The 27,630-nt window shown below is 45.4% G+C and overlaps 2 protein-coding genes across 3 annotated transcripts; both read left to right on the top strand.

Annotated features, from left to right (window-relative positions):
* Positions 1 to 822: 822 nt before the first annotated feature.
* Positions 823 to 14,495, top strand: TMEM170A (transmembrane protein 170A). 2 transcript variants are annotated; one of them, XM_065925029.1, is made up of 3 exons: positions 823 to 1,140; positions 8,769 to 8,870; positions 11,380 to 14,495. In XM_065925029.1, exons 1-3 carry the CDS (start codon positions 1,008 to 1,010, stop codon positions 11,508 to 11,510), a joined length of 366 nt encoding a protein of 121 aa, XP_065781101.1. In that variant the 5' UTR covers positions 823 to 1,007; the 3' UTR covers positions 11,511 to 14,495. The 2 variants fall into 2 exon arrangements, with proteins under 2 accessions (XP_065781101.1, XP_065781100.1); XM_065925028.1 differs by having other exon boundaries at positions 8,769 to 8,939.
* A 6,105-nt stretch (positions 14,496 to 20,600) lies between these two features.
* LOC136157428 (uncharacterized) lies at positions 20,601 to 25,990 on the top strand. Its single transcript, XM_065919323.1, is given in 4 exon segments — positions 20,601 to 23,524; positions 23,526 to 24,435; positions 24,437 to 24,548; positions 24,551 to 25,990. Coding segments are annotated over 4 exon segments (5,223 nt in total). The 3' UTR covers positions 25,828 to 25,990.
* Positions 25,991 to 27,630: the final 1,640 nt, after the last annotated feature.

Below are 27,630 nucleotides of genomic sequence, written 5' to 3'. Positions count from 1 at the left end.
ACAAAGAGTCAGGCACGACTGAGGGACTAACACACATTTTCACAGTGATATGACATTTGTACACATTGTGAAATGGCCACTGTAATAAGTCATTACAACATTATTGACATATTCCTTACGTTGTACACAATCTTTTTTAATTTGAAATGAAGTTTTCTCTCAAAATCTTTTTCCTTCCAAATATTGAAGGTATTGCTGCATCGTCTTTCAGCTTTTTTCACCTGGTTGCTGAACCATCTGATTCTCATTGCCAAATGCTTATGTATATAGGTATTTATCTTTCTACCCACCTACCTGCCTCTATGTGTGTCTACCTGTCTATCTAACCACAATCTATCATCTGTCTATCTACCTCCCTCCCTTCCTCTGTGCTGTAGTATGATTGGTCGCTTCAGTCGCTTTGCTACCCTGTATAGCCCGCCACCCCGCCAGGCTCCTCTGTCCAACGGATTCTCCCGGCAAGAATACTGGAGTGAGCTGCCATGCCCTTCGCCAGGGGATCTTTCCGACTCAGGGATCGAACCTGTGTCTCCAGCATTGCAGGCAGATTCTTGACCACTAGCGCCGCCTGGAAAGCCCCTCTCCCTCTCTATATGTAGTTCCACTCATTTCTTCTAGGTGGCGCTGCAGAAAAGGACAGAGCCAACCGTGCCCCATCGGAGCAGGAGCGACTTCTCCAGTAGGGGGCGTAGCCCGTAGGGGGCCAGGTCTCCGAGAGCCGTACGCAACGTCAGGGGCGGGAACGACGCTCGCCCCGCCCCTGCCGTCGGCAGCGCCCTGTGATTGGAGGAGGGAGCCGTCACTTGGCAGGGCCGTTGGGGTAGGAGGAAGAGGGCCGCGGCCGAAGGTGACGCGGAGGCCGCGGAGGTGGGGGAGCGGAGCGAGCGGTACGCTAGCAGGCGCCGCGGCGGCATCTCGGACGCTCTCCCTCAGCGGCCCCTCGGGCCCTCTCCCTCAGCGGCCGCTCGGGCGCTCTCTCTCAGCCCTCTGCGGTGAATGGCGGCGGGATGGAACGCGAGGGGAGCGGCGGCAGCGGGGCGTCGGCAGGGCTCCTGCAGCAGATCCTTAGCCTGAAGCTGGTGCCGCGGGTGGGCAACGGGACGCTGTGCCCCAACTCCACCTCGCTCTGCTCCTTCCCAGGTACGGCCGCTTTGCGGCCGCGCTCCGGGGCTAATTTCCTTGTGGGAGGGGGTCGGCTCTCTGTCGGCCGAGAGCTGAGGGCGGCAGCTTTTCCGCCTACCCCCGCCGCTTCGCCGCGGGCCCCTCGGGCGGGCCACCCCGATCCCGTGGTGGGCACTGTCGGTGAGGGGAACTCGGCCTCCCCCCGAACTCGTCCTGCTCTCTGGAGTTCCCAAACGCCCCGGCTTCAGGCGGGAACTCGGCAGCGCCCTGGTGGCGGCCGCCCCTCCTCGTCTGGGGCACGGGAGGCGGTCATCGCCTCCTTTTGGCTTGGGGGGGCTCTGGGTGACCTCAGCCCCTTTCTCTGGGCTTTCTTGCCTCGGACGGTGCGTCGTCCCGGCCGGTCTGAGGGCCGTCGGTCAGAACTCAGGCACCCGCTGTGCCTAGGCTAAGTAGCCCAGCCTCTGCACCAGGAGGCTGTCTGTCGATCGCTGCCAGCCACGTCCAGATCCACCCTCTCCGCCAGCCTCTCTTTCTAGGAATCCCTTTCTGGAAACCTGTTGCCGAGTCTCCAACTCCTGTGTTCGAGAACATAGACACGGCTCCTTTCTGATTCTTATCCCACTTACCTCGGCTGGGCTTGAGAGCAGAGGTTTTCAAATTTAGTAATCGAGATAGAAAGCTATCGGGCTCAGAAAACGAGAGGAGGAAAAATTACTTGGCAAGGCTGAAAGTAAAGCTTTGGAGTGGAGAGTAGGGTTGTGTGTTGGCCCTTTTAAAGGCAAGAAGACTGAGATCAGGGGTGTTTGAAGGGTGAGGTAGGGCCCTCCCGCAAAGCTGACAGATACTTTCACTCAGTAAACTGTGCAAGAACCGGCCTGAGACCTGCAAAGGAAGGAGGGTTGGATTACTGACTACAGTTAAAACTGGTAAACAAGGCACCTGTGATTTCTCATCCGCTGGGCAGCGACTGCCAGGCGCCATTCAGCGGACACCAGGGACTTGCTATGTATTACCTTTCTAGTATTATCCCCGACAGGTCTGTGAAGTAGTTAATTAGATTAAAAACCACGTTGAGGCAGACGCGGGTGTTAGCTTGAAATCATGCCTATAATGATCATCTGGCAAAAGGTATCACAAGATACTAAGATCACATTTGACAATGACAATAGAAATATATGGCATTCTGGAGACCGTGTTCAGAAAATGAAACGTTCATGCAGTCTGAAGGCTCTACTGGACCGGATTGGCCTGTTACTTTTCTCACAACTCTTTATTTGGAAAATTTTCAAACCTATGGGAAAATCGAAATGATAGTGTAACAGATACCTATATACCCTTTACTTAGGTTCATTATTAATATTTTGATTCTTTTGCTTTCTGTCTATATATATATGCATGTACATAATATGTTTACTTTCTGCAGAGCCTTTTGAAAGGAAGTTACACAAATAGTGGCGCTTGACAGCTAATGCTTTATAGCATGTATCATTTAAAATGAGGACATTTTCTGCCACAGCCTAGAAAAACACACTGCACTGAAATGTGTTAACACATTTAACATCGCTAGTATATTATCTAATGTATAGGCCTTATTGAAAGATACTCAGTTTGAATAATGCCATTTATACCTTTTTAAAAAAATTCCAGGATCTAATCAAGGATTACACATTGCATATAGTTGTCTTTTTAGTATTATTGAATCCAGAATAGTTCCTCCATCTTTGTTTCAGTTTCTCCAGAGTTGACATTTTTTGAAGAGCAGGCTAACTGTTTCATAGACTGTCCCGTAGTCTAAGTTATCTGATTATTTCTTCATGATTAGATTCAGATTAAACATTTTTGTTCAGGATGCTACCTACATAGGTGATGTCCACTTCCCAGAGCACCACATTAGGAGACATTTAATGTCAGTTTGTCCCTTTATTGGTAACACAAAATTTAATCATTTGGTGAAGATGGTGTTTATCAGATCTCTCCACTGTAAGGTTCCCTAATCAATAAGTCATATGTGAGGTGATATTTTGAAACTGAACATTTTGTCCAGTCTCTCTGGCTTTCAGCTGCCTCTTTTAAAAAAAGATTGAGGTAAGTGGATTTGGGACAGTAGTTTTACTATGTTATAGTAGAGAATCTGTAGCTAAGCATATTGTTTTCCTTTCAGGAATTGAGGAATTGTTCTGAAATATTAAACTGCAGTCTGTACTTGAGTTTATGGGTACTTCAGTGGATATATAACTTGGGTGTAGTGATCACCATGGCTCATTCATACAGGACATATTTACTGATCAAGTGCAGACTCTGGGCTGGAGTTACAAACATGCACAGCCCATGGACACAAGTTGATTGGAATGTGATGTGTAAACACACGGGTAAACATGTAACCTCCCTGTTGTGTCTCTTCTTTAGCTGGAATGATGGATTCAATAGGTACATAAAGTGTAATCCTTTCTGAGGCACCAAAACCTGCTGACCATGAATTTCATTTATTGTCCTGATTCTGGAATTGTTTCTATTTGGGCCCCACAGAAGAGGTTACTTGCATTTTATGCCAACTCAGTATGGCAGAGTCATCGCTCTGAAATACTCTGTGGTTTATCGCTGTCAGGAAGCTTTGAATTGATTTTTTAAAATCTGCATTTGCAGTTTAGACCTTTAGGTTTCTGCCTAACCCTTCTTATTCCAAGTAGTTCAAATTTCTTTGGTGGTCATTTTTAACAAATCTGAATGCTGAGAAAGGCAAATTATTCTCCCCCCCTTGAATCAGGAATAAAATTCACTTTCTAAAGGTATGAATTTCATTATATTAATACTTTCAATATCAAAGTATATCTTCTCTCTCTCTCTCTTTTTTTTTTGGCCACGCCGCACGGCTTGTGGGAATTTAGTTCTTGGACTCAGGGATCAAACCTGGGCCCTCAGTAGTGAGAGCACAGAGTCCTAACTGCTGGACCACCAAGGAATTCCCCAGAGTGTACCTTCTGATAATCTAAAACCCACTAATGTTTTGGTTGTGCCATTGCTGGAATCAAGAATAGGTCACACTTGGCTCAGTCATTTCCTCATCCAGTCTGCAGATTTACTCAGTGTCTATCTTGTGTCTGTTGTTTTCTAGGTACCAAGTAAAGGTGTGTTAGTGAACAAAAGAACTTTCATTCTAAAGGGGAAAGAGAAAACAAAATTTAAAAGTATGGAAAGGAGGCAGTCCAGCACTTCCAGTGCAGGGGGCTCATGTTCAGTTCCTGGTCAGGGAACTAAGTTAACGCATGCCTTGCAAAATGGCAAAATAAATAAAAATATTAAACGGAACAGACAATGTGAATATAAGATTGGGCAGAGGGATAGTAAGGGTACGTCTTGAGTGTCAAGTGGAATGCTTGTATTACTTAAGGTCATGAGGGAGCCCTCTAAGATGATGCCATCGGAGATGAAATCTGAAAGGGAATGAGGAACTACCACGCAGCCGTCCGGAGACGGGCATTCTGGCGAGGGACAACAGGTGCAGAGGCCCTGGGACGGGAGCTTGCTGCAGGAACATGAAGGAGGCCAGTGCAGTGGGAGGGGCAGTGTGGGCACAGCGGGAGGGGAGTGAGGTCAGATCCCCTGAAGCCGTATTCCAGGGGTTTTGAGCAGAGGAAGGATGATCTGATTCACTTTTTTTTTTCTTTTTCATGTATGCAATTTAATGATTTTTTGCAGAGTTTGCAGTCATCATAAAAGCAACTTGAGAATGTTGTCATCACTCCAACAAGAAACCTTGTCCCCATTAGCACTGACTTTCTGGTTTTGTGTGGAGAACAGATGAAAGGCCAGATCAGGGCAGATAAGAGGTAGCCGGGGCTCGGTCCAAGAGACCATTAAGGTTGAGGCAGGCCAGAAGGGCCCACTCAGAAACCAGGGATAAGTGGGCAGTTAGGCAGTGGCCTCGGGAGAGAGGTGGCAGGCTATAGTTGAGAGTCCTGGTGGGCCAGTCCTCCTTGTTAGAAGAGGAAGGATATCTCGAAAAAACTTGGTTTCCCTTTACTCTCGCACTGCCACTGCGCTCACAACACTTCTGGCGCCAGATGTCGTTTTTCTACTCACCAAGCAGTTCTGGACACCAGTTGGTGTCCTACAACTCAGTTCAGTTCTGACACTGTCTGCCTGGAGCTGGCCTCCAGTCCCACAGGGTAAAGACCCAGTTGCACAAGACTGCCCCAACCCCCCACTTCAGATACCAGTCAAAGTTCAGGTTCTCTCATGTGTTTCTGACCAGCTAAGGTTTCCATGTCTTCCTTCTTGTTCAAATAAAAATGCTAGAGCAGCTTACAGAATTCAGGAAAACAGTTTACTTACTAGGTTACTGATATGTTCCCGAAGATGTTAAAGGATGGAAATGAACACCACATAAAGTGATAGGCAGGGTGAAGTCTGGAAGGGTCCCCGAGCACAGGAGCTTCTTTTCCTGTGGAGCTGGGGTTGGTCACCCTCCCAGCACATAGATGTCTTCACCAGCCCAGAAGCTCTCTGAACTCCATACTTTTGAATTATCTATGGAGGCTTCATCACTTAGGCATAACTGATTATTAACTTGCTTCTAGCCCCCTCCTCTCTCCTGAGAATGGAGAGTGGGACTGAAGTTTCCAAGCTTACAGTCATGGCCTGGTGTTTCTGGTGACCAGTGCCCGTCAAGGAGCCCACCACGAGTTGCCTCATGAGAACAAAAGACACTCCTGGAAATTCCAAGGAATTTAGGAGCTCTTCCTCAGGAACCAGGGTCACAGATTAAGTCTTAGAAAAAAAGATTTTCCTAGCACTATTATCTTCAAGGGTTTTAGGCATCAGGAGTAGAGGCCAGATAGATTTGTATTAGTATTTCACAAGGAAACAGATGAATCCCTTGGCAGGTAGGTGGGAGTGGGTAAGAGAGGGGTCTCACAGTGGGCAGTGTGGACAGACACAGGCCGATGGGCACTTAGCATCTAGGCAGGCCAGCGCGGAGTTGCAGGACTGGGGTGGTCAGCTTGGAACCCCGGCTACGCAGGCACCGGCTGTGTTCTCACAGTTGTTTGACCTGTAACAAGGCAGAGCGGGGCAAGCTGAAAGGACGGCTGGGCGCCAGGCCTCACTCTGCCCACTTGTTCTGTGCTCCTGTTTCTGCTGATTGGGACCAGTTTGGCCTTGAGCCCTTGCTCGGAAGTGAGGGAACTTGACTATGGAGGCTAGAGGGCCAGGGAGCACAGAGTTTCCCCGGACAGGTCTGCTATGTGACCCTTCTGTTTAACTCAAATGCCAGTCTGCAGAATATGCTTAAAGATACAGACACTCTCTGGGCAGAGATCTTTGTCTTTTTTAAATTTCTGTTCTTGTTCACTGACATGCCTGACATATGGAGTGGGCTCTAAGTATTTGCTGAATGAATGAACTCTCAGTACTGGTATTAGCTTGCCGTGGCTACTGAAACAACTCACTACAAATTTAGTGGCTTAAAACAACACAGATCTATTAGTCCTGGAGGTCAGAAGTCAAAATGGGTCAGCAGAGCCTTCTTCCTTTTGAAGGCTCTAAGGAGAATTGTTTTCATGTCTTTTCCAGCTGCTAGAGGTCACCGCATCCTTTGGTTTATGGCACCTTCCTCCATCTTTAAATCCAGCAGCATAGCGTCTTCAGATCTCTTTGACTCTGACCCCCCCACCACCACCACCATTGCAAGATGTCTAATCTCATTACACCTGCACACTCCCTTTTGTTATGTCAGGTCGCATTTTCATAGGCTCTGGAGTTGAGGATGTGGGCATCTTCTGCCACCAGTGCTTAGTCTGGTTTCCCCTTATGACATTTATTTCAGGTTAATAACCTGACTTGTTCTTCACCATGGGGAAATGATGCGACTTCAGCTGCCAGAGTAAACAAAGCTGAAGCTAATGCACTTTATGTGAAACAGTGAACAAGGAAATACTGTAAAATAGATGTTTGACAGTGTATAGAGCCAGAGAAATGAAAAGTACTATATGATGATCAATAAATACCTGTTAAATAGATGGCATATTAAGGTGCAGTATTAAAGGGGTATCACTTAGCTTTTTAAAAGTGTTTTATTGATTGAGGTTTGCCTTAGTGTTCTGTATTACTTCCATCCCTATGAAAGCATTTTATAAATTGTACTGTTCATCTAATATGATAAAGCCTTTCCTACTTAGAGTGACTTAAGTGATGCTATATAAAATATGGAGGCAGTGCGGGAGCGAACGGATGCAAATTGGGGCTGTAGTAAGGTGCACACTGCTTCTTCCCCTCAGAGACTCAGGGGGGAGCGGACCTACTGCACCAGATCCTGTTTGCACACATGCCTTTCAGCTTTTAGAAAAGTTGAGATGTGAGTTGCTAGCCCAGCAAGCCTCCTTGCTCCAAGGAAGTGGGAACAGGGGAGCATTGGTGTTTGCTAGGGCTGCTGGAACCAAGCACCATGGCCCGAGTGACCTAACCTACAGAGGTGGAGACAGTGCAAGATGAGGGTGCCGGCGCGGTCAGACTGAGGGCCTTCTTGGGCCGTCTTCGTGATATGTCCTCACTCGACGGGGAGAGAAATAGAAGAGGCACACAGGGAGAAATCTGCCTTCCTCTTGTAAGTCCATGGTCCTGTCCAGACCCACTTTTACTGAAGTTACCAACTTCCTGTGTCTCTGGCAGATTAAGGCTTCCCCCCAGTTCACCGCCTGCGTGGTTCACCGCAGCCAGTGAGGAGCTGCGCCCTAGCGGGCCCTCGAGTTGCTATAGCGAGCACTGCTGGTCTCTCAGACCTGGGGGGCTCAGGCGGGAGCCCCGTGTCGGCAAGGCTGTCAGCTGGGCAGCGGCTCCTCTGAGCTCCTGGGGGTGGGTTTGTGTCCTCCACCCCCGGGGCACTGCCATTCAGCGTCCTCACAGAGCTTGGTGCACAGCGGGGGCTGTAAGGGCAGCCCGAATCCCTTAGGTGGCTGGGGGAGGAGCTGCTGAGGACTCAGGGATTAAAGGTGGAGGAGCTGCCTGGCGCCGTTTCCTGGGTTGGGGATGAGCTGCCCATGAATAGTGTCCATGGAGGCCCCAGTGGGAGCGGGCAGCGGGGCCTGGGCCTAACAGGCACCTGGGGAGGGTGGCACCGCTGGGGAGCGGGGTGCACACCAGCCTCTGTAGCCGCCGCCGAGGACAGAGGTTGGGCCTTGATGCACGGCGCCGTCGGTACTGCTCACACTTGTCCTTGTGAAAGGGAAGTCAAGTAAGTGAATTTCCAAATCTGGGTGAACTTTTTCTTCCATGTTTGGGAGTAGGGGTAGCTTGTCAGAAGTCGGCCAACCTTTTCTGTAAAGGGCCAGATTATAAATATTTTAGGCTTTGCAGGTCCTATGGTCTCTGTCACTGTTTCAGCCCTGCTCTTGGAGCTTGAAAGCAGCCATAGACAAGACTTAAGTGAACGGGCGTGGCTGTGTTCCCCTGAGACTTTCTGCACAAAAACAGAGGGGGCCATAGTTTAGTGATCCCTCCAAAACCATCAGTGTTTGGAGATTCGACTGATGAACTGCCACTGCAACGGAATCCTTTTAAAATTGAAATAACTGAATATAATGACCGCGCCTTTGTAGTGAGTGCCCTGGGGAAGCTGGTGACATTCACCCTTCCTTTGCTTTCCCTTGCAGAGATGTGGTATGGTGTGTTCCTGTGGGCACTGGTGACTTCTCTCTTCTTTCACGTCCCCGCCGGATTACTGGCCCTCTTCACCCTCAGACATCACAAATATGGTAGGTTCATGTCTGTAAGCATCCTGTTGATGGGCATCGTGGGACCAATTACTGCTGGAATCTTGACAAGTATGTTAGACGTTTAAAATACAGTCGAAACGTTTCATATGAATAGTCAGTTAATTTTAGGAGCCGTTTTAGAAACATGTCTGAGTGAGATAAAGAAGTAAGAGCGCTCTTTGTCCGCAGGTCCTGTTTTTTTTTATATATTGTTCTCTTCTCACCTCAGTCCCCTCTTACTTGGCTAACATCTTTGACTTCCTGAGTCAGATTTTGTCTCATGACTTTAGGGAAGCCATGTTAAGATTTGTGAGATATGTCTTGTGATCTTGACCACTACCAAGAGAATATTTGACTTGAAAGGAGAATACTCTCCTTTTCAACTGTCACTTCACTGATTTGTGGCATTGCAATCTGGTTGACGATTACTTCCCTTCATCCAGGTGTAGGTATTTTTAAGGAGGGAGGAAATTTTGTTTAGAAAAGTGCCTGTTTTTTTTTTCTCTCTCAGGACTTTCTGAATAAGAGTTTGAGCAACATTCTTAATTATACATTATTCTTATCTGTGTGGTGTCTTTTGGGTGGGGGTGCAGCTTTTGTTCATGTCACAGGGAGGAGAATATTTTTAAGCTCATAATAAAATAAATAGCATGTATATTTTATATAAATTAAAAATTATAAGAAAGCAAAAATAAAAATCCTCCATTACTGTATTCCTACGTGGTAACCACAGTTTGCATTTCGTTATGTGCTTTCAGACTTTTTTCTTGGTATTTGTAATTATTTTTTTCACTGTGATTTTAAACTTTGAACTTCAAGCAGAAATTCCCCTGTCTCTTTGACTTTAGGGGTTTTTTTGGGGACAAGGTGGCCTAGTTTCTCTGAGTTCTGTAGATGGTGGAACTTTTGTGACAAGGCAGTGGGGAGGCTAATTTTCTCCTGTCTGCATTAAGTAGTTTCCATAACTGGCCTTAAACAATATTTTAAACTATATAACCTACTGCTATCTTTAGAGATCCTTTGCTCCAGTTTTCTTACTGGATTATTGGCCCCCAGGACCTGTTTTAGATTTCTCATTGGTAAAATAGCAATGCTGTGTGACGACTAAATGAAATAACGTGTGTACATAAAACACACAACAGAATGTCTAGCACGTAGTAATTGTCTCCTTTGGCTCTAGTGCGGACAGCCTATTCCCTTCCCATTTTGCTGCTGCTTCTGGTTTGCTTTTAACTATCTTCCCTCCATCATCCAAATCCCACTTTGGGGCCCAGTCCAAGTTCTTTAAGCTTCTTCTGACCCAACCCACTTTTTTCTGTAGATAAATTACAAAGAGGCCCAATGGAACACATGCCTCTCAAATGGTAGTGTTAACAGCACAGTGTGTATGTATTGCCACTCGCACTGTTCTTTCTCCTTCAAATAGGTTAATATACCATCACATCACATTGGTACAAGGTGTTGGCACTTGATCGAAACAGCATATATCGTCTTATATTATTCAGAATCTGTTTCGTGCTTGTGCTTTCTTGTGTCCCCAGCTGTATTCTCTGACCAAGGAGAATTTTGTTTGGAGCATTTTGGGGTGGGGTCAGGAGATTATCTGGGAACTTTGGATCTATCTGTTCTTTTCAAATGAATGAATTCTTGACTTTTCTTAGTACAATGCTGAGTCCCTGTGAGCAATTCAGGGTACCTGAGTAGAAACAGATGTCTGTCTATTCTGTTTATTCAACTTGTAGGAAGTTATAGTGGCCAACAGAATGACGTGGGAAATAGAAAGGAATCCCGGTGTATCCCTCACCTCAAGCCCTTTGAATGAATAGCAACTTGATGGGCTTAGGGTCCCGCTCTCCTTCCTCCTCCCTCCTTTTATTTTTCTGCTGTGCCACACAGCTTGTGGTATCTTAGTTCCCAAACCAGGGATTGAACCCTGGGCCACAGCAGTGGACCATCTGGGCATTCAGGGCTTTCGCTCCATCCATTTCTTGAAGGGAACTCTGAGTATAGTACAAGAGGGAGTGGGGTTTCCCTGTGACTGCTCCTGAAATATTTCGTGCTCAGCCTCACGCAGAGGATTTTCTATCATTTATTGCCAAGAATTTGTTAGGTATCTGTTACATTCCTGGGGAATAAGAGATGTTTTGAGTTTATAATTGGGTTATGTGAATATTGCAGTCTTTGTGATTTTGGTTATGACTTCCAGGTGATTTTATTCAATAAATCTAGGAGACTTAGTTTGAAAGAGTCCCTCTTCTAAAAGCATTTGTTGGTGACTTGCAAACCATATAAGGAATACTTAAAACCAAGAGTAGTCAGCAAAAAGAATAGGGAAAACAAAAACATTTCTGTAATGTTTAAATTTTAATGTAAAAAATATAGGTCATTCTACTTAGTTTTATTTTTTAATGTCTTTTTATGTTTTGTCTACTTAGAGTTTTAAGTGCTATATTTTTCTGATTATATTAACCCCCCTCTCATCTGTTAACACACTTGAATTTTTGAACAGGTGCAGCAATTGCGGGAGTGTACCGAGCAGCAGGAAAGGAAATGATCCCATTTGAAGCACTTACCTTGGGCGCTGGACAGACGTTTTGTGTTGTGGTGGTCTCCTTTTTACGGATTTTAGCTACTCTATAGCGCACGCCCTTGTGCTGTGATGGTGAATCGGTCTTACAGAACCCTCAGAAAGAATACATTATGGGATGTAGCGTTTTCTTAGTGCTTCAAACGGTATGAAGAACAACACTTTAGTCCTTTCTTCAGTTTGAAGTTCCAGGAATTAGAGATCTTTTTGGACTCATTGTTCTCAACCAAAAAAAAAAATCAAGTTTCTTTTCTTTCTGCTTTTTACATATTCAATTCAGGCAGTTTTACAGACGCATCTTTACCCAAGCCCAGTCAGCAGTGCTTCTGTTGGCTCCTTCACAGTGAAATTTACAATGTCCTGTGGGAAAAATGTAGCCTTGCCTGTTTCAGAGAAACTGTAGAACATATTGGTTTACTTCTGAGCACAGTATACTGTACTGAAATCTTATTTGATCTAATCTTGATTAAAATTTGGCAAACTCTTGCCACATCTTTATGACAGTAAGTGCCAAATAGGTTTTGGTTGAGCATAACGTTGAGAACAAATTTGGAGAAATAAAACACACCAAAAACCTATAACTCAAGTAGTGGCTTCAGTTCCACTATTTAAAGAAATAAAAGCTAACTCCTGAATGATGTGACATTTTATGGAGAACTATTTTCACCTCTGATTATTTTATATATTTTAAGATGTGTGAATTTCCTGTTTTGTACATTTTCTCAAAATAAGCTAGGTAATTGAGAATTTTTTCCACAGAACTCCTTTTCCTATCACTGTATTCTATTGATTTTACTTAGTTTAATTGGAAACACGCCCTACTAGATCGTTCCAATGGAAAATTCTCAGCCGTATTGATCAGGATACTCATTGGACATTGAGACACACACACAGAAAGATACTTTAAACATTCTGTTACCATTTTTAGTGACTTTGGTTTACTCCTGGCTCTTAAAAAATTGTAAAAGTGCAGCTTTAACTGGAATTAGGTAGGGGTTATTGATTTCCTAGTCTTAATGTAGTTACCTAGTGGTGGGTCTTCAGCCCATTTTACAGTGTTGGGTATGACTCCCAGAAAGTGCCTAAAGTTTAATTTTCAGATATACCTTCCACTGTGCCCTTTCAAGAGAATTTATATCCCTATATCAGAGTTTTTTTTTTTAAACCCAATTTTAGTTTTTAATTTTTCTTCTAATGCCTAGCTTTTTTTTTTTTTTATCTAAAGGCCTAAAAACTGTGACCTTCAAAAGAAAAAGAATTGCAAAAATTAAGTATCTGACTTTATCCTTAACAACATAAACTGGTTTGTATGAAATACAGTAGTTGCTATCTGTTTTCAAAATAGTTTCTAGTAATTAAATCTGACATTTTAAAAGGGAAATTTTCATTATGAGTGTGAAGCTACCTGCCCATGAGGTCAGGTGCAGGGCTGTTTGATTTAAAGCAATATGCACTCACTTTGGCTTCCGATTAAAAATAGCCAGGAGAATCAATTTACCAGGGATAGTCACAGAGAAAAATTATAAAGGATCCCAAAAAGTAAGTGAACATTTTCTTTTAAATAACGAGCCATTAGACTACTTATCAAATTACAGTGACAGATACACTCTAACGAGGAGAAAAATTGTAGGAGTTGTATACAGGCAAATATTCTTACAAATTCCCCAACAAGATTACTCTCCAATGCGCAAATCTTTATTTCAAGCAAATTTTTATGTCTTTAGCTCAAGACTCAGTTCAATAGTTGGATTTTGAAAAGTAGCCCTTCAGTTTAAGAAATTTTCCTTCATCTGTACTGAAAGATGCCTCAGCATTCTCACCAAAAACATTCCTTTGGATGGAGTTTCATAAATCGAGCGTGGGCTAGTGGTCTGCTGGCCTCTCTCCCCAAATACTAATCTTTCAACATATTGATCCATGACTTAAATGTTTGGTTACTTCACTTCTAGAGCCAAAACAAAAGAACTAATGCATTTTGAAAGTTGTCTTTGTTTTCATCTGTTTCTTGTTTGATTATCCGCTGTTTTTAAGAACTTAAAATATAAAATGGATCTTCAGATTATTGAATGTTTCATTCATCCCAGTATGTGAACAATTCTGTGAATAAATGAATATAGACTTTATATAACTTGAGCTTTGTGGCTTGAAATGTTTTTAGGAAGAAACTATTTGAATTATAAGGAATGTTTATTGCCCCTAAGGGTTTCTTTTTCTTTTTAATTTCTCATTTCAAATGCACAATTATTTGGGGGTGGTTGCTCAGATGAAAAAGTACTGGCATTTGTGTTGAACATTTTATTTTTTCACATAAAGCTTCTGGGATGTTTTGCCAACTCCTGACTTGTCTGGAGACATGTGAAACCATCCCTGCCCCAGCTATGCATCCACTTTTCTTTTAGTGGGAAGGAGAAACCCCCAACCATGAAAAGCTGATTTCTGAATTCTTTGAGATAAAGGTTTTAGGAGAAAAACATTTCATGTAATGTAAACTTAAATCCAATACAAAAGAGTAATGACTATTCCAAGACAAAGGTGTCTCATTGTACTATTTACTAATTCAGAACATTACCTAGGAAATGTATAAACAAGGGAGATAAAGTTCATGCAAATAGTTATCTTTAAGCCCTTACGTTTCCCAAGTCTTTAAATTGTATGAATCAAAAGCTGCTCTAGTTTGAATGAAATTCTTAATATAACTGCAGTGCACACCAACCTTCCCTAGGAGATCATTTCCTGAAGTTGAAGTCCTGGTGCTGTCCAGAAGGTTCTATGTACTTGCGTTTCTGTTTTGTGCGTTGTTATCCTGCTTGTGGTAAAGTCAGCCTAACTTTTTGTATTAGATTATTTCACTAAATGCTGCAGTCAAACTGATTAAATCTTTGTACCACAGAAAGTTATTTAAATTTTATTTTTCTACTGAAATTTCTAATTCTGGTATAAATGTTTATCAAGAAAGATTACCCTCAACTCTGTGAACTTGAACTGTTTTTTCTTTTTCAGTGGCCAATGAATTTAAGCTTTTGTAATAAAGATTTCCACCTTAAGTGTGCTGCTTTTCTTTTTAAGCTTAGTACTTAACATAGCTATTTAACTGTATTTCCTTTATGTTCAACTTACTAGTTTATGGTAAAATTCTGTCCAAAGATCTGATTAAACACTACTTACTGTTCTGCCCGTAGTCCGAGTCCCCGGTCGGGAAAGAAGACTCCTCGAAACAATGCAACTTGCAATAGGGGAATTTATTACTGACTCGAGCCAGGGCCTCCCGTCCTCACACCCTTGATGAGGACGAAAGACCCAGAGCCCCAGTTCTCTCGGGTATTTATTAGGTCAAAAAAAGCAGCAGGTAGTTGGCGCAAGCAGATTGGTTACACAGTGGGTAGTTGGCGCAAGCGGATTGGTTACACAGTTGCAAGGTAATTTTTGTTGGCCCAACGTGGGGCTTCCAGCTTTCCCCTGATAGGTTCCCTTTTTTCTTGCTAGGCATATGTTGATTGGCTGGCTCCAGGTAGCCTGATAATTATGTTACCCCGGGAAACCAGGCCTGCTCCTAATCTAGGCTGCCTGTCATGGCATTAGCCGTGACAGTCTCACACTTACATGTGGACTTGAGCCTTATTAACTTCACTTTCTGTGCTATGTTACCATCAAAAGCTTTTGTACAGTTTCACGCTGCGATGGCTAAAAGCTGATAACCCTTTGTGATAAAAATGTATCATTTCAATGGTCCACATGAAGAGGGTCTCCAAGGTTGGCTCATAGTCTGTGACATAAGACGTTTTCTGCCCTGCCATTTTCAGCACATTGGATTGTCCCATTTGGGTAGGTTAGCCCATGGTCCCAAGGGAACTACTGGAGTTCCAGGCATTGCAGATGGACATACAGTGTAGCAGGAGACTAGCCATCCATTCTCTTTTTTTTTTTTTTAATTTAGGTATAACATACAGTAAAGTGCACAAGTCTTAAATGTATAGCTTAATGATTTTTTATGTATTTATACACTTATGTGAAATGGTAGTACTTCGGTCAAGATACAGAGTAATACCCCAGAAGGATGCAGAACTCTGCAAGAAACCTCCAATATCTTATGTATCCCAACAGAGGATCTCTTCTGTTATCAAAAAGATGATAACCCACGATTGGACAGTGGGAAGAGACTATGGGGAGAAGCTAAAGATGCTGAACTTGGCGGGAAGGGAAGGACCCCATAAATTATTGCCAAGACAACCTTGCAAAGAAGAAGCCAGTTCTGACTCTGGGTTGGAAACTGCTTCTTGACTTGCTCTTTGTTGCTTTTGTCATTCGGTTCAGTCGCTCAGCCGTGTCCGACTCTGACCCCGTGGACTGCAGCATGCCAGGCCTCCCTGTCCATCACTAACTCCCAGAGTTTACTCAAACTCAGGTCCATTGAGTCAGTGATGCCATCCAGCCATCTCATCCTCTGTCATCCCCTTCTCCCGCCTTCAATCTTTCCCAGCATCAGGGTCTTTTCCAATGAGTCAGCTCTTCACAACAGGTGGCCAAAGTATTGGAGTTTCAATTTCAGCATCAGTCCTTCCAGTGAATATTCAGGACTGATTTCCTTTAGGATGGACTGGTTGGATCTTGTAGTCCAAGGGACTCTCAAGAGTCTTCTACATTTCTTAGAAGGTGAGGGTGGGATGTATCGAAAGAACAGCATGTATATTATCTATGGTGAAACAGATCACCAGCCCAGGTGGGATGCATGAGACAAGTGCTCGGGCCTGGTGCACTGGGAAGACCCAGAGGAATCGGGTGGAGAGGGAGGGGGGAGGGGGGATCGGGATGGGGAATACATGTAACTCTATGGCTGATTCATATCAATGTATGACAAAGCCCCCCCCCCAAAAAAAAAAAAAGATTCTTCTACATTTCTTTATAACTTTCTTTTGTTATTATAATCATACTTAATAGCCGCCTCTGAGGACCCTGCCCCTCAGCCTGAATATAAGCTCAAGTGCTTTTGTTCTGCTAATGGAGAGATAACCTGACCCTGCCCACCTGTGAACAGAAGAGATCAACACACCCCTTCCCAAGCCTGGCCCTTCTCTCGGAGGTGTTTTGCAAGACTAAGGACCTTTTCACTTTAGTTTCCCACTGCCTCTCCTTTATTCTGCCTCTTGACTTTAGTTCCTCATTGCTTATTTCTCTCTGACTCAACAGAACTTTGCATTCAGAGCCCCACAAGGTGGTTACTCAGAGGCACCAGTCTGCCATCTTAGCCAACTTTCCAAATGAAGTCATTTTCCTTGCCTCAACACTTCGTCTCTCGGATTCACTGGACTGTCCTGCGGTGAGCAGAGCGAGCTTGGACTCGGTAACAACATCATAAGAGTGAACCAGGAAACTTGCAGGGTTTGGGGTTTGTATTGTGACCAATATTTGTCTAAAGGGATTGCTCAGTTTCAGCCTATTCTTGGTGGGACTATGTGCTGAAATCTCTAAATTTTTAAGTGGTATATTGGGTGTTCCCCACACTAACAAACATACTGGACACCAGAAAGGGTGTTCAACAATTCAACTCAATTCTGACTCTACCCAGAAGTAGCACCCCACCCACCTCCAACCCCCCATCCTCAACCCCCAACTTCAGACATCTGTGCTTCTGACTGATTTGACTATAAGTTGGGTTCAATTAATTTTGTTAGAGTGACTCACAAAACTCAGACTGCTTACTAGATCACTGGTTTATCATAAGGATTTAAATCAGGAACAGCCAGATGGAAGAGATGCACAGGGCAAGGCATGGGGTATGTGTGTGGCACTTTCGTGCCCCTTCAAAGGGACAAAGTTCTCCCTGAATTTCCACATGTTGAACTGGGAAGGTCTCAACCCTGTCCTTTGCAGTTGTGTGGAGACCTCATTACATAGGCATGATTCATTAAATCACTGGCCATTGGGGATAATGTATATTTCTTCAAAATCATAATATCGCAGCTGGTGACATTTAAATTCATGGAAAATGCTTTTCAAATCCAAAAATGTATGTTTTTAAGTTTGATGAGGGCTGCTAACCAATTTTAGACCTCTTTACTAAACAATTTGACAAAGAGAAGACAGTTCCATCATTACCTTTAAAGTGGTCAGAAACTGTGAACCTGAACAAATGTATGGGATGCTTGTAAGCTCCAAAGAGGAGAGTGGGAGAAGTAGGGGGCTGGAGGAGAGTCTACTGAAGAACGTCAGGGTAGTGTTTTCCCCAGACTGAGACTCCAAGGACAGGGCAAAAGGTACATCCCAGTTTGTCACAAAATGACAAGCATTATATACGGTTGTACTTTCATATGGATTAACTTGAATGAAGGATTCCTTGTGAATGATGTTTGAATTCTAGAATACAGTCATTCCTGTAATTCCATCCTGTAATTACGTCTATAATGTTACCACTTAGCAGAAATACAGGATTGGGTTCTTGTGGGTCTCTGGTCATACCATTTTTGTCAACTGATCAGTACATAGGTTTGTTTTATGTATGTTTCTGTTCAAAGACACTGTGTTTGATATATCTTACAAATAATGATACATAGTATTAATAATGAAACAATTACTTCAATGACAGCATTATTGTGTCCTCTACAACACTGAAGCTGTACTATTTTAACTCTTTCCTTCAGTCACACACACACAAAAACACAAACTGCACATACAGTACTCATACAGTAAACACTATATAGTGCACATTAATGCAAATAAAGATTAAATGTTTAACATTTTGTAAAAATGTTACCTAACATCTTCCTGGTTGATGGAGCTGCAGGCTGAACAATGGCACAGTGCAAGTGTGGTCAAGCCTCTCCACCTTGGCTTACCCCACAAAAACAAGGGAGAGGTTGGTGGCACTCATTCTGCAGATGAGGAAGAGGGTGGCAGGTTGACATCTGTCAATTCAACCTCAGAGGTTTGGCTTTCAGCACTTGTTGATGGAGTGGGCAATTTTTTCTCCCACAATGACTCCAGAAATTACATTGACCCTGTCTGCTTAGCTTTTTGCCTTAAGTGTCTCAACATAGGGGGCAAATGCACAAGAAAAAAAAAAGTGCTTAAATTTGAGGTTTCGATCAAGCATAGGGTCACACTCTTCCATGTCACTGAAACTTTTTTACAAAGTGGAGTTCCATTCTGTTATTTTGACTGCTGTAAAGAGGGACAATTTCTGGACTCTTCAGCTGACTTTCATCACCGTTTTCATCAACACTGCCTTGCTTTGGCATCTCGTCCAAGTCTTCATTGGTGGGTTCTATTGTTTTCTCTATCAAAATTTCCTCCACATCTTCCTCATGTCACCAAAGCCTTCTCCACCTATTTGCATGTGGTATGCATCATGTTTTTGACACTGTTGTTTATACTTTCTGCAGCACCTTCAAAGCCTTCGAAATTCTCCACGCAGTCCAGTCAAACATTTTTCGAACAGTAATTGATGGTCACCTGCTTGATGTTGCCAACATAATCAATCACCTCACGTACAGTGACTGATTTCTAATAGTCCATCAAGGTAGTTTCCTTGTTGGCTTTGAGAGCCTCCAAAGTCTTGTTATAAAGCTCACTTGTGAAAAAAAAAAAAAAGCTCACTTGTATACTGTGACTTGAAGGCTTTCATTATGCCCTGATCCAGGGGCTGGATGAGAGGTAGTATTGGGGGGAATGAAAAGAACTTCCATGTTGGGGTGGGCATTTTTGAGTTTTTCACAGCAATGGACTGGGACATCCAAAATTAACAAAATCTTCAAGGCAAGCTTTCTACCCTGGGGTTAGTATTCAACTGCTAATATGATTCAGCTGTGGAACCAATCAGATGCCTTCCACCCTTTTTGGTTCCACTTCCAATGCACCAGATATGATTCACGTTTTTCCCGTTAAGTGCTTGTCAACTTGAAGGTCTGTACACCAGTAAGAGTTTGCACTTAGAGTCACCCTTGGCATTGGTGCACGTAGGTAGGGTTGCATATTCCTGGAATGATTTAAAGCCAGGGGCATTGGAGACCATTCACGTTACATAGGTTCTTTTGCCAACATTCTTATAAAATAAGCCAGTTTCACCAGCGTTGAAAACCGGCTCTTTCACATACCCCTTTTCCTGTATAACATTTAGCAAGCATCGTTTGAATTCTTCTGCAGCCTCCTAATCTGCAGAACTTGCCTCAGCTGCAAGTTTAACATTATTGACATCATACGGCCTTTTGAAACGTGCAACCCAGCCAGCGCTAGCAGAGAAGGGCTTCTTCACATTTTTCTGACCCCGGGTAACATGACGGTAAACTTTTTTGGCTTTCAGCCTCAACAATGCTGCCTACTGAAAGAATCTGAAAAACACCATGAAATTCCCTGGCCTGTGTAAATTTTCCACTTGCGCAGAATTTTCCGTTTGCAAAATAAGGATAGAGAAATGTAAACAGAACGTCTATAGGTTTCCCAATAACTGCACAAACAAGCCTGCTGTTTTCCGGAACCAACTGACGTCCAGCACCTGTACTCACAGACAAGATAACTCCATATGATACACATTATGTTACTTTTATGTTACTCATTCACTGTACTGGATGTGCTAACAATGTGGCTTCTGCCTATAAAAGTCAGCTTACACTGCTATACGGTGCGACTCTGCCTCCGAGGAGACTAGAGTCGCCCGGCTTGTGCAAACCGACAATAAAGCCTCTTGCATATTGCATCTGCTGGACTGGTTTATTGAATAGCGGGAGCTCCTCTCCGGAACAGAGACCTGACGTTTGGGTTTTACATTTGGGGGCTCGTCCGGGATCGAGGAGACCCCAGATTCAATACCAGACCTCAGCAGGAGGTAAGTCCGGCCGGCAGTAAGTTTGTGTTGTCTGTTGTCCTTTTGTGCTTTGTGTTTTGGTACCCGTACGGGCTTAGTAGAAATTCGTGAAGCGGACCAACGGGTCCATAGGCCTTCCGAATTTCAACCCTGGAGGGCGCTCCGGGGGCGTTCTGAGTGGCTGGGGACGAGCAGGCCATCCTCAACCCCGGGGGTCAACGACTTTGGCCTCTGCCCCCGTCTGATTCTTTTGTTGAACTTTGGCGCCGATACTGTGCCACGCGGCTTCTGGTCTGCATTCTGTGTGTCTGTACTGTCAGTGTACTTTTGTGTCCCCCTTCCCTCCGGCATGGGACCCAGACTAACTACCCCCCTAAGTTTGACTCTAGAGCACTGGAAGGACGTCAAAGGACGAGCCAGTAACCTGTCAGTAGAAATCAGGAGGTAAAAGTGGCAAACCCTTTGCAGCTCCGAGTGGCCATCCTTCAATGTGGGATGGCCTCAGGAGGGCAGTTTTAACATTGATTGTATTTTGCAGATCAAAGAACGGGTGTTTGACACAGGACTTCATGGACACCCTGACCAAGTCCCCTACATAATTACCTGGGAGAGTCTGGCCCAGGACCCGCCATCCTGGGTGGCACCTTTCGTGGCAGAAAAGCCGAAGATTCCCGGTGCCGATATACCCACGGCCCCACCAGCCCAGTCCTCTCTTTACCCTATTTTAGAAAAAGAAAAATCGACTGCCAAAACGAAACCAGTCATCCCGCCGGAAGATCCAGTTCTAATTGATCTCCTGTCTGAAGTTCCCCCTCCCTATCAACCCCCTCCAGTACCAGGTTCTCTGGCCAGGCCGCCCCCGTCTGCCTGCCCTGAGGCCCGCTGCCCTGACACCACTGGCCCAGCGGCGACCAGCGGGGAGATTAATACTTCATCCCCCGTCGCCTCCCGGTTGCGCCAACGAAGAGATCAGGGAGAGGGAGGATCGGGAGAATGGAGGTCCCAGTTATTTCCCTTGAGGACTGTGGGGGGACCAGGAAACCAAGTCCAATACTGGCCATTCTCAGCCTCTGATTTGTATAACTGGAAGACTCATAACCCACCCTTCTCTAAAGATCCAACAGCCCTCACGGGGCTAATTGAGTCCATCTTACTAACCCATCAGCCCACCTGGGATGATTGTCAACAGCTTTTGCAGGCTCTGCTGACCATAGAAGAGAGACAGAGAGTTGTCCTGGAAGCAAGAAAAAACGTGCCCGGGCCCAACGGGGCCCCTACTCTCCTTCCAAATGAAATTGATGCAGCCTTCCCCCTGACGCGTCCGGACTGGGACTACAACACCCCTGCTGGTAGGGAGCAGCTCCGTCTCTATCGCCAGGTTCTCCTTGCGGGTCTCAAGGGTGCCGGGAGACGCCCCACCAATTTGGCCCAGGTAAGAGCAGTAACACAGGGATAGGAGGAGACCCCGGCGGCTTTCCTTGAAAGGCTCATGGAGGCATACCGTATGTATACCCCTTTCGATCCTAGTAGCCCCAAGCATAGGGGAAATGTCTCCATGGCCTTCATAGGGCAGTCGGCGCCGGACATTAGAAATAAATTACAAAGGTTAGAAGGACTTCAAGATTATAGCTTGCAGGATCTAATGAGAAAAGCAGAAAGGATTTACAATAAGAGAGAAACTCCAGAAGAAAGAGCAGAAAGGCTTAGGAAAGTGCAAGAAGAGAGAGAGGACAGATTGAGAAAAGAACAGGAAGAAAAAGAAGAGAAACGAGAAAAAAGGCGTAACAGAGAGTTGAGCAGAATTTTGGCCACCGTAGTTCAGCCTAGGTCAGAGCCAGGAAGGAGAGATAGGTTGGGAGGCAATAGGCGACCGAGAATAGACCGTGACCAATGTGCCTACTGTAAAGGAAGAGGCCACTGGCTAAAAGACTGCCCAAAGAAACCACGGGATTTGCGAAGAGAATCCTCCAAGGTCTTGTCCTTGGATGAAGATTAGGACAGTCAGGGCCAGGAGCCCCCCCCTGAGCCCCGGGTAACATTAAAAATAGGGGGGCAGCCAGTGACCTTTATGGTGGACACAGGAGCTCAGCACTCTGTACTAACCCAGACCAACGGACCCATGAGCACCAGGACCGCGTGGGTATAAGGAGCTACAGGAGGAAAGCTGTGCCGATGGACTACTGAACGGAAGGTGCACCTGGCCTCCGGTAAGGTGACTCATTCCTTCCTCCATGTTCCAGACTGTCCGTTCCCCTTGTTGGGGAGGGACCTTCTCTCTAAAGTCGGAGCCCAAATTCAGTTTCATGAAAAGGGGAACTCCATTACAGGACCCGGAGGGGCCCCCCTTCAAATTTTGACCATAAAGTTAGAAGATGAATACAAATTATTAGAGTCCAAAACCTTGCCAATGGGTCCCATCCAAGACTGGATACGAAAGTACCCTCTAGCCTGGGCAGAGACTGCAGGAATGGGGCTAGCGATGGGACAGCCACCCATTGTCGTTGAATTAAAATCCTCGGCTACCCCCATTTCGGTGAAACAGTACCCCATGTCTGAGGAGGCTTACAAGGGAATCAGACCCCATATACAACGGCTCCTCAAGCTGGGCGTCCTTGAGCCCTGCAGATCAGCCTGGAACACTCCCCTACTCCCTGTCAAGAAGCCAGGTACGGGAGATTACCGGCCAGTGCAGGACTTGAGAGAAATAAACAAGTGGGTAGAAGACATCCACCCAACAGTGCCAAACCCATACAATCTGCTTAGCACCCTACCCCCTTCCCATACCTGGTATACGGTATTGGATTTAAAAGATGCCTTCTTTTGCCTGAGGCTAAGTCCACAAAGCTGACCCTTGTTCGCTTTTGAATGGAGAGATCCAGAAGCTGGCCTGTCGGGGCAGCTGACATGGACTAGACTACCGCAAGGATTCAAAAATAGCCCCACCCTGTTTGATGACGCCCTACATCAAGACCTGGCTGCCTTTCGGACACAACACCCTGCCCTGGTGCTTCTGCAGTATGTAGATGACCTGCTGCTGGCGGCCCCCACGGAACTGGATTGCAACAAAGGTACGGGGGCCCTGTTGGAGACTCTGGGAGAACTGGGGTACCGCGCCTCGGCAAAGAAAGCCCAAATTTGCCAAACTAAAGTGAATTACCTGGGGTACCAGCTAGAAAATGGACAGCGATGGCTGACAGAAGCCCGGAAACAAACGGTATCACAGATACCGCCCCCAACAACTCCCCGCCAGATGAGAGAGTTTCTAGGCACTGCGATTCTGTAGGCTTTGGATTCCCGGGTTCACAGAAATGGCAGCACCCCTTTACCCCCTAACCAAGCAAAACACCCCCTTCCTTTGGGGAAAGGCCCAACAAGAAGCATTTGATAACATCAAAAAGGCCCTCTTGAGTGCCTCAGCCCTAGGGCTCCTGGACATATCCAAGCCCTTTGAGCTCTTCGTAGACGAAAAACAAGGGATTGCTAAGGGGGTACTAACTCAAAAGCTAGGACCCTGGAAGAGGCCCATCGCATATCTCTCCAAAAGATTGGACAATGTTGCAGCAGGCTGGCCACCATGCCTACGGATGGTGGCGGCCATTGCCACGCTTATCAAAGACTCTAACAAATTAACCATGGGCCAACCCCTTAAAATAACTGCACCCCATGCTGTAGAGACTATAGTCCGCCAGCCTCCAGACCGCTGGCTCTCAAATGCCCGAATGACTCACTACCAGTCCTTGCTGCTGGATACGGAGCGAGTGTGTTTCGGTCCAGCCGCCGCCCTCAACCCTGCTACGCTCCTCCCGGATCCCCAAGAAGGGACCCCACACGACTGCCAGCAAATCCTGGCAGAAGTACATGGAACCAGGAAAGACCTCACCGACCAACCACTGGCAGACGCAGAGATCACCTGGTTTACAGATGGGAGCAGCTACCTATTAGAGGGTGAGCGGAAAGCCGGGGCTGCAGTAGTTGACGGAGAAAACGTCGTTTGGGCCAGCGCTCTGCCTCCGGGAACCTCGGCCCAAAGGGCCGAACTCATCGCCCTCACGCAGGCACTCAGGAAGGCGGAAGGTAAGAAAGCCAACATATACACTGATAGCCGGTATGCCTTCGCCACGGCACATGTACATGGAGAAATATATAGAAGGAGGGGGTTGCTGACTTCAGAAGGCAGAGAAATAAAAAAATTAAAGAGAAATATTAGATTTACTACAAGCCTTGTTCTTACCAAGGAAACTAGGGATAATCCATTGCCCGGGCCACCAAAAGGGAGATACACCCATTGCACGGGAAAATGGCTGGCAGATATAACTGCTAAACAAGCGGCACTAGGTCCCCAAATACTAACCGTCTCACTCAAGTCAGCATCAAAAAATGATGATGATGCGGCACTTGTTTATAGTGAAGCAGACCTAGACTTCCTTCAAGGACTTGGGGCGGACTATGATAAGGTCCATAACAGATGGATATACCAAGGGAAAACAGTGATGCCTCAAAGCACCGCCAAAAGACTTTTGACTCACCTGCATAGACTGACCCACTTGGGAAAAAGAAAAATGGCTGACCTCCTAAATGAAAATAAATTAGACTATTACATCCCTCAGAGAGACTTACTGATACAATAAATTGTAAACGGTTGTGAGGCCTGTGCAAAAATAAACGCTGGCAGACTAAAACTCCCCTCCGGAGTTTGAGCCAGGGGGCATAGGCCTGGAGTCCACTGGGAAGTGGATTTCACCGAGATTAAACCAGGCCTATATAATAACAAGTATTTGCTAGTGTTCATAGATACCTTCTCAGGATGGGTGGAAGCATATCCCACAAAGAAAGAAACAGCTCAAATTGTGGTCAAGAAGCTCCTCGAAGAAATTTTTCCCCGATTCGGCTTACCTAAGGTACTCGGGTCAGATAACAGTCTGGCCTTTGTCTCCCAGGTAAGTCAGTTGGTGGCCAAATCATTGGGGATTGATTGGAAGTTACATTGTGCCTACAGACCCCAGAGTTCAGGACAGGTAGAAAGGATGAATAGAACAATTAAAGAGACCTCAACCAAATTAACGCTGGAGACTGGCACTAGAGACTGGGTTCAACTCCTACCACTGGCTTTATATCGAGCCAGAAATACCCCTGGCCCACACGGGCTCACCCCGTTTAAAATCATCTATGGAAGCCCCCCGCCAGCTACATCCTTCTTTGACCCTGATGTCCTTGCGACTTCCCCTACCCTGCAGGCCCACCTACAGGCTCTGCAGCTGGTGCAACAAGAAATTTGGAAGTCCGTATCAGCCGCATACAGTGTGGATAACCCTGTTTCCTGTCCCCACCCCTTTAAGATCGGTGACACAGTGTTGGTGCGGAGACATCAAACCAAGACTTTGGAACCTCGCTGGAAAGGACCCCACACCGTCCTCTTGACCACTCCTACCGCACTAAAGATAGATGGGATTGCAGCATGGATACACGCTTCCCACGTAAAAGCTGCACCCGGCCGCTGCTGCGAGGAGACGCCAGAACACGGATGGAAACTCCACCGCACTCAAAATCCTCTAAAGCTAAGACTTTCTCGCTTATAATGATTCTGCTATTTGTCCAGGGCGTCTCGCCCTTGGTTCAGGAGGGCGGGAGCCCCCACCAGGTGTACCGTATCACCTGGAGAGTTTTCAACACAGAAACCGGAGAGACAGCAACTGAGACTACCGGTGTAGCCCCAGTCTCCATGTATTTCCCCAGTTTGACTGTAGATCTGTGTGACATAGTGGGAGAAAGCTGGGATCCCAAACCCCAAGACCCCTTCCCTGGATATGGATGCTTACACCCCGGGTGGTGGGTAAAAACCCGAGCACTTGACTTTTATGTATGTCCGGGCCACTCATGGACCCGTCCTGAAGTCCAGAGGTGCGGAGGGCCCCCAGAGGGATACTGCAAGGCCTGGGGATGTGAAACAACAAGAACCCTAAGTTTTAAGATTAAAACTAATGACAAAGAAAAGGGGGGAATGAAAGAATCTGAAAAACACCATGAAATTCCCTGGCCTGTGTAAATTTTCCACTTGCGCAGAATTTTCCGTTTGCAAAATAAGGATAGAGAAATGTAAACAGAACGTCTATAGGTTTCCCAATAACTGCACAAACAAGCCTGCTGTTTTCCGGAACCAACTGATGTCCAGCACCTGTACTCACAGACAAGATAACCCCATATGATACACATTATGTTACTTTTATGTTACTCATTCACTGTACTGGATGTGCTAACAATGTGGCTTCTGCCTATAAAAGTCAGCTTACACTGCTATACGGTGCGACTCTGCCTCCGAGGAGACTAGAGTCACCCGGCTTGTGCAAACCGACAATAAAGCCTCTTGCATATTGCATCTGCTGGACTGGTTTATTGAATAGCGGGAGCTCCTCTCCGGAACAGAGACCTGACGTTCGGGTCTTACACCTACCAGACTTTTTTCATTGGTTTTATTGGTTGAATCCACAAATTGAGCCACTTTTCCATCTTTTCCATAGCTGCCTTGCACACTATAAATGTCATTTTAGCACTTTACAGAGCAGCATCAGATACAGATTGGTGACTTTCCTTTTCTTTGATGTACTGGATAGTTTATTCATTAACACTGAACTCACAGCTAATAGCACTATAAAACATACCTGAATGAAGCTTTATCTAACCCAAGTATTTTCTCCATAAGGCACATCACAACCTTCTTGCACTTACAAACATTAGGAAGCACCCCAGCAATTCGCTTGTTGTGGAGTACAAGCTTGCTCTCCTCGCCACAGGATAGGTCAATGAGTCAGGGAGACAAAGTGTTGAGCAAGGCCAGCAGACAGATAAGATGGCAGGCTAGTGCATCAAAATAACTATCTTACTGGGATCTGGATGCCAGGTTCTTTTATATATCAGAGAGAAAGAAGCAATGAGCAACTAAAGTCACAAGGCAGGATAGAGAGGGAGATGCAGTGGGGAAGTAAAGTGAAGGGTCTTCCGTCTTGTAAAACATCTCCAAGGGAACGTACAGCCTTCAGAAGGGGTGTGTTAATAATCTCTTCTATTCACAGGTGGGCAGGGACAAACTACCTCTCCTAGAGTCGAACAAAGACTTGTTAGTTTGCAGTCAAGTGAGAGGCAGGGTCCTCCAGGCAAGCCACTGAGTATTGTCAGGCGAGTGTATACTCTTCGGTTTTTGTCTCGTCACAACAAAGATTTGGAGTGACGGACATTAAAGTCAAAGAAACAGTTTCCAATATGGAGTCAGAATTGGCTTCCTCCCTGCAACACACCCAGGGGTCATTTTAAACAGCGAAATCACCGACAGACAGCACAAAGATGAAAAAACAAAAGAAAACGCAGCACTAAACAGACTGGGAAGA

This window comes from Muntiacus reevesi, chromosome 2 (genome assembly GCF_963930625.1).
Source record: "Muntiacus reevesi chromosome 2, mMunRee1.1, whole genome shotgun sequence".
In the NCBI taxonomy this organism is placed as follows: Eukaryota; Metazoa; Chordata; class Mammalia; order Artiodactyla; family Cervidae; genus Muntiacus; species Muntiacus reevesi.
The sequence above is the reverse complement of the archived record's forward strand: the minus strand, read 5'-3'. Positions and strand labels throughout refer to the sequence as shown.